Source organism: Aedes albopictus, chromosome 3, assembly GCF_035046485.1.
Source record: "Aedes albopictus strain Foshan chromosome 3, AalbF5, whole genome shotgun sequence".
Taxonomy (NCBI): Eukaryota; Metazoa; Arthropoda; class Insecta; order Diptera; family Culicidae; genus Aedes; species Aedes albopictus.
In genome coordinates this window covers 402,519,214-402,525,527 of record NC_085138.1, presented here as the reverse complement: position 1 = coordinate 402,525,527, position 6,314 = coordinate 402,519,214, and the positions used below count along the sequence as shown (strand labels likewise).

General features: G+C 41.8%; 1 protein-coding gene across 1 annotated transcript; it reads left to right on the top strand.

The window, feature by feature from the left end:
* The first annotated feature begins 4,127 nt into the window (after positions 1 to 4,127).
* LOC134291002 (uncharacterized) lies at positions 4,128 to 4,937 on the top strand. The gene has a single exon (XM_062858245.1). It carries the CDS (start codon positions 4,128 to 4,130, stop codon positions 4,869 to 4,871), a length of 744 nt encoding a protein of 247 aa, XP_062714229.1. The 3' UTR covers positions 4,872 to 4,937.
* The last annotated feature ends 1,377 nt before the right edge of the window (positions 4,938 to 6,314 follow it).

Below are 6,314 nucleotides of genomic sequence, written 5' to 3'. Positions count from 1 at the left end.
TCGTGATATTCTTTTTTTCAAAAATCGTCTTCAACAAAAAAAAAATAACGAAAATGTTACAAAAATCACTTCATCTGTGTGTGGATATCAAAACTCGTTGGAACTTGACTGAAACGATGCTGGAGTACTTCATTCACGGTTTTGATTGCTTCAAAGAGAAATTTTTCCAAATAGGCCTTTCTAGACTTATGTTGGACAATGATTTTGGGGCTGCAAAAAAAAAAACATCAGGAAGTTCTTCAGCCAATCAGACTTGCTTCGGAAGCATTGGGAAGGCGAGATGCTATATTACTGTCTGCGGAAGGCAGCTTGAGTTTTTTTTTGTATTCAAAGCTTACGAAAAGTAACTTCAAAGTAGGAAACGACCTCTTCCATGCAATCATGAAAAGAATCAACAAATGGCGCCAAAAGGAAATAATAACAGCACTAAAGTTCCATCGTTGAAAACCACGCAAGTGCCAGCAGAACTGGAAAGCTCATTGAAAACGCAAATGATTAAGTTCATCAGGGAACTGGGAGTTCGATTGTTGCGAGACTGCCAAAGACAGACCGATAATAATGCTGCCGAGTTGAATGCTGGATTGTCCTGTATACATAACACCTCGGGCATCGAGCATCGACTATAAAGTAATAGGTCAACCCGTCTTAGACTGATTCGGAAATGATTAATTTTTCGAAAGTAATTGCGAAAGAGCTGTCACTTTCTGAGCTACATGGTAAGTTGAGCACGAATCTCAAAATCGAACTCCGGAAATATCTGTTCTAAAAAGCGACCTTCACTGTCCGATGAAATCATTAATAACATTTACTTCTTGTAGTCGTATTTTCAGAGAACAAATTCAAATTGATAAGACCAGTTACTTGATTTGAACCATTGATTTCTTAATTGATGAATAAAACATATTGCTGATCGCAAAAATGTGTTTTTAAGCACATTGAAAATTTTCCCGGGATCCCGGGATTTCCCGGGACAAGCAACAAATTTTATCCCGAATCCCGGGACAACCAAAATGGTCGGGAAATGGAACCTCTAAATTAGCCCCATTGGAACCAGAGTTGGTAAAACCTCAAGTTCTCCAATCTCATGGTTGAGTCTTGGCACGTGCACGTGGTGCGCAAAATCTAATGCATGAAGAAGGTTAAACCCATTGTGAATGATTGTATATCTATCTATCTCTATATATAGATATACTAGCTGACCCGGCAAACCTTGTATTGCCCATTTTAAATGTGTTAATGTACTTTTTTTACGATTATCTACCGCATTTAATATTACTTTTATTGTGTTGTTTTCAAAATTCTTCTTGCATATTTTGGTATTGTCACAGTTTTTTTTAAATAAATTATGTAGGACGCTAATTTTTCCAACTTTTTCTACATCTAAACATAGCCACCCTGAAGTCGAATTGAACCGTGCAAAAATCATGCCGATCGCTCTAATATTTCATCGACTACAAAGGGTATGCAAAGTCAATTGTATATATAATAGAACATCGTGTATGTATAGAACATAATGGAACAGAACTTCTATCAGAACATGCTTTTTACCTGAGAAATAAACTTTTTTGTTTGAATTGTCCATAGAAATTTTATCTATGGTTTCATTTTTGTTGAGAGAATTCCACCCTTTCATAACAGTGTACAATTCCTTAAACCCCTCCCATTACCGACGGTTCATACACTAGGCGCCCCTCCGCCTTTTGCCAAAATTGGCAAAAACCCCTCCCTTGGCGCCACTTCTGTGCAGGGGCCTGCCCGGAGGAATCCCTGGAAAAACTCATGGAGGAATTACTGAAGAAATTTTTGAAAGAATTTCAAAAAGAAATCCCTGGAGGATTTTCTGGATTAATTCTTGGGGTAATTCCTGGAGGTATTCTTGGTGGCAGTTCTGGAGAAAATGCCTGGATGAAATCCAGAATTCCTGAGGTAAATTCTGCAGGATTTCCTGGGGTAATTCCTGGTGGAATTCTTAAAGGTATTCCTGGAGGAGTCCCAGAATTAAATCCTGAAGGAAAGCCTGGATGAGTTCCTGGAGGAATCCCAATACAAATCCCTGGAGGAATGCCTGGAGATATTTCTAAAAGAATTCCTGGAGGAATTCCTAAAACAATTCGTGGAGGAATTCCAAGAGCAATCCCTAGTGGAAATTCTGAAGGAATGCCTGGAGGAGATCCTGAAGGAATTCCAGTAGACATACCTGAGAGAATTTATGGGGAAATCTCTAGAGTACTTCAGTTGGCAATCGCTCTTCGTGCGCGACAGATGTGCTTCCATACTGTTACCGTTGAGAAACGCTAACTATGTTTATTAGTTCTTAAGAATAAATTTGTTAGTATTTGTTGATATAGTTAGAGTAAATTGTTAGTAAATTGATATTCTATTATGTGTTTTTTTGTTAGTAAATTATATTGTATGTTAGTAAATGTTATAAAAGGATAATGAATAAAGCAGAACAAAATTTGTTAACACACAATCACCCTACACTGAACAGTCCTAACACAACACAGACACAAAATGAGCCAAAAAGGGGAAGAGCTGCCATGACACATCCACGTCAAAAAGGGAAATTCAAAGGGGAATGGGGAAAAGGCAAGAGGGACAGGCTACTGGGTCGAACCAAGCGAAGAGCAAAGTCTTTCCGTTCTGACCTCTTGAGGCAAATAGTTCGCTTTAGAGCCAAAAGTTAATTACAGTTGAAATAACCGTTGGAAGTATCCAAGTTAGCTAGTTGATCGGAAAGTTATATTACATTCGATCCAAGTGAATATTGAATCAGGTATGAACCAATAAAGAATTATTTGGTGATTCCGTCAACGATACGCCCAGTAGTCCTGGTAAAACCTCGCCGATAACCCTACTTTCCATAGGACCCATTATTATAGGCCTATTCAGCCTGGTAGTGGCCACCCGTGGTCCGTGACCGCCTGTGAGGCATCCCGTCCGCCATCTAGGAGGGCCGAACAACGCCCTTCCGTTCGGTTAGTGGCCCTCCCGGACAGCCCGAAGTTCCGTCTGGCGTTGAGGACCCTCCGACGCCCAGAAAGACCCGTGAACGCCCGAAGTCCTCGGCATTCCCCGTTGAGACCCCTGGACATCAGCCACCACGCCACCCAGGTGGTCAGATCAAGCGCGAAGGTTGTGCCGCGCACCCCGTCATCCCGTCCAAGCCCGTTGGTCCACCGAACGCCCAGGATACCCGCAGGAAACCACCCCAGTGCTCCACTTCCGGCCGGCCGCAACGTTCCACACTAAACACCGACACTCCACACACACAGTAAGTTTGAAAATATTAAAGAAATAGTGAAAACGCAGAAAGAGTGTTTTACTTGGGTTCTTGACCAGCGAAACGTGCCGACCCTAAGAGTCTCGCTCGCTAGGCGTGGTCCTTCCGACCCGCCAAGTAACAATACAGCTCCCGTCTATCAGTTTGTTTGTTGTTCCTGTTGCGTTAGAATTTTGCAACCGTCGCAAGATGTCTACGTACAGGAAAAACACACTCGTCATTGACTTTAGTGTCCTGCCAAAGCCACCCGTTCTGGATCAAGTTCAGGAATTCCTCAAAGACGACCTTAAAATCGACATGGCCGACGTAAAAAACATTCAAATACACAATCTAAAAAATTGCCTGTAGGGTGCGGGCACCGGTTTTGGCCAGTCTAAGGGAAATCATTTTTATTAAAATAACCAAAAATCATATGAAAACAACCAATGCGTCAGATGAAAGGTTTCAATCTATATTTTGAAGGAAAAATGCAGAAATCAAGCCAATACTTGATTTTTGTATTAAAAGTTGCACTGGCCAAAATAGAAGCTCTGCCGCAGTTTTGGCCATATTCTTAAGTTTGGTTTCTATTTTGACCAATCACGTGTATTTCTTATGGGAGTGGCCAAATTAGAAGCACCCTGGCCAAAATAGATATATGGGAGCAGATTTTTCAAGGAAATATATTTTTTTTCTTCTAGTTTTTAATCAAAATGTGTGGTTTTCACAGCTGTAATCATCATATTGTATTAGGATCTATTAGTAAAAATAAAATTTACGCCGATTTAGATCGCAACAGGCTCAATACCGCACTATGGCCAAAACTCCGGACTGGCCAAAACTGAAGCTTCTACCCTATATTGAAATGAATGACGCCGGCGTTACACCACGACTGCAAAAACAACATCATCTCAAGCACTACTTCATCCACCAAGGAACAAGTTACTACATCCCAGTGTATGTTGACGGCCCCACTACAACCGTAAGGATCCACGACCTTTCACTGCAAATGTCCAACGACGTCATCACGCGCCACATGCAACAGTATGGCAAAGTAATCTCCATCGAAAATGAAGTATGGAAGAACTTTTTCCCGGGAATTCTAAACGGCGTCAGAGTTGTGCGAATGAAACTGGAGAAGACGCTGCCATCTCGTATTGTGGTCAACGACAAACCTACCTACGTAACCTATCCGAGAACAAACAAACACACATCGCTCCAGCCAACACAACTATCAAGCTCTGCTAAAGAGCAAAACAGCATCGGTGATAAACAATACACAGCTGTTGATCACCCATCGGCTTCGACTCTCACCGGCAAAAGTGACGATGATAACGACACCAACAACGACGACGACGGCGACGATGATGATATTCTGCGCACCGATACCGACGAGTATAACGAAAAAGACACAGAGACCGTTGAAACTGAAGTTGAGCCTGAGTCTACGAAGAGACGGTTGTCGACTGAAACGGACAATGGAAGAAAGGAAGAGAACTTAGCAAAACGATCCTGCAATGAGGGAGGACAGAATTCTGAATTAGAGTGGAAGATTTATCATACTAGATCGAGAAAAAAAATAAGCTGTGTAAATTGTACCATATTGTAATATTTTGATTTGATCTTTATTATCGACACGAATGCACCCACAGTGTAAAGTGTCGCAAATAATACTTAATAATAATAATAATAATACTAATAATCTAGAGTATTTCCTTGAGCTATCTTCTAAGGAACTTCTGGAGGAATCTCTAGAGTATTCCCTAGAGGAATTTCTGGAGGATTTTCTTGAAGAATCACTGGAGAACTTTCTGGAAGAATCTCTGGAGGAATTCTTGGACAAATCTATGAAAGAATGCCTGGAGGAGTTCCTGGATGAACCCCTGGTGGAATCTCTAGAAGAATTGCTTGAGGTATACATATATACCTGGAGGATTTTCTAAAGGAATCTCTGGCGAACTTTATAGAGGAATTCCTGTACGAATCCCTGTAGGAATTTTTTGACGAATCCCTGAAGGAATTCACAGAGAAATCCTGGAAAAACTCCTGAAGGAATTTCTGGATGAATCCCAAGAAAAAATGCTTGGAGTCATTTTTAAAAATTTTCCGAAAGTTGTCCCTGAAAAAATCACAGATGAAATTCCCGGGTGAATTTCTGAAGAAACCCCATGAGGAATTCCTTGGGGAATCACTGAGAGTTTTCTTAGCGAATTCCTGGAAGAAATTCTGTATGAATCGCTGGTTAATAAAATTTTAAATAAATCCATGTCTGCAATAATTTCTAGACGAATAATATAAGGAACAATTGACGGGCTCCGAAAGGAAAACATGAGTGTTAGGTTAGTGTAAGGCACACCAAGTTAACATCCAAATTGCACCAGTTAACATCCGGGCAATTCCCGCGGAGACTTTTTAGATATGTTGATCAGGAATTCCTCAAAGATTTTAATATGCATACTTTCAGATTTAGATGTTACTACATAGAGTCTTCCATAAGTCTTCCGTTGAGAAGTTATGGATTCCACAATGAATGTTCCGCTAATTCCTAGGAAATCATTTCCTCAGAAATCTGCCGGTTGGTGCTAGCCCTCTCAAGCCAGTTGCCCAGCTCCCGGTCCTCCCGGGCTTGTTTTCTCGGGACGAAGTCGGCACACCACGGGAGTTAAAAACCAAGGCCTTTTCTCGGTGGCTATCGACGCCAACCTTGCCAACCACCATCGCTGTCGCCTCGCCGTTGTCTCCTCCCCGCTGTTGTTCACCTCCCACGCTACCGCGCCCGGCCATTCCGGGCCTTCTTCTTCGGGACGAAGCCGTTGCCGCACTCCTTCGGTCATAAACCCCCAGCTTTTCCTCTGCGGCTATTGGGGCCCACCTGGCCAGCCACCGCCGTGTTTGCCCCACCATTGTCTTTTTAGGCAAATGATTGTATTTTTGCTATACAAAGTTGTGCCCATACTTTCTGGGACACCCTATAGTGTTTTTACCCTACGCATAAATAAAGATTGAAAAAAAATCTAAAACAAGATCAATATTCAGCAGGGAACCAGGAAGT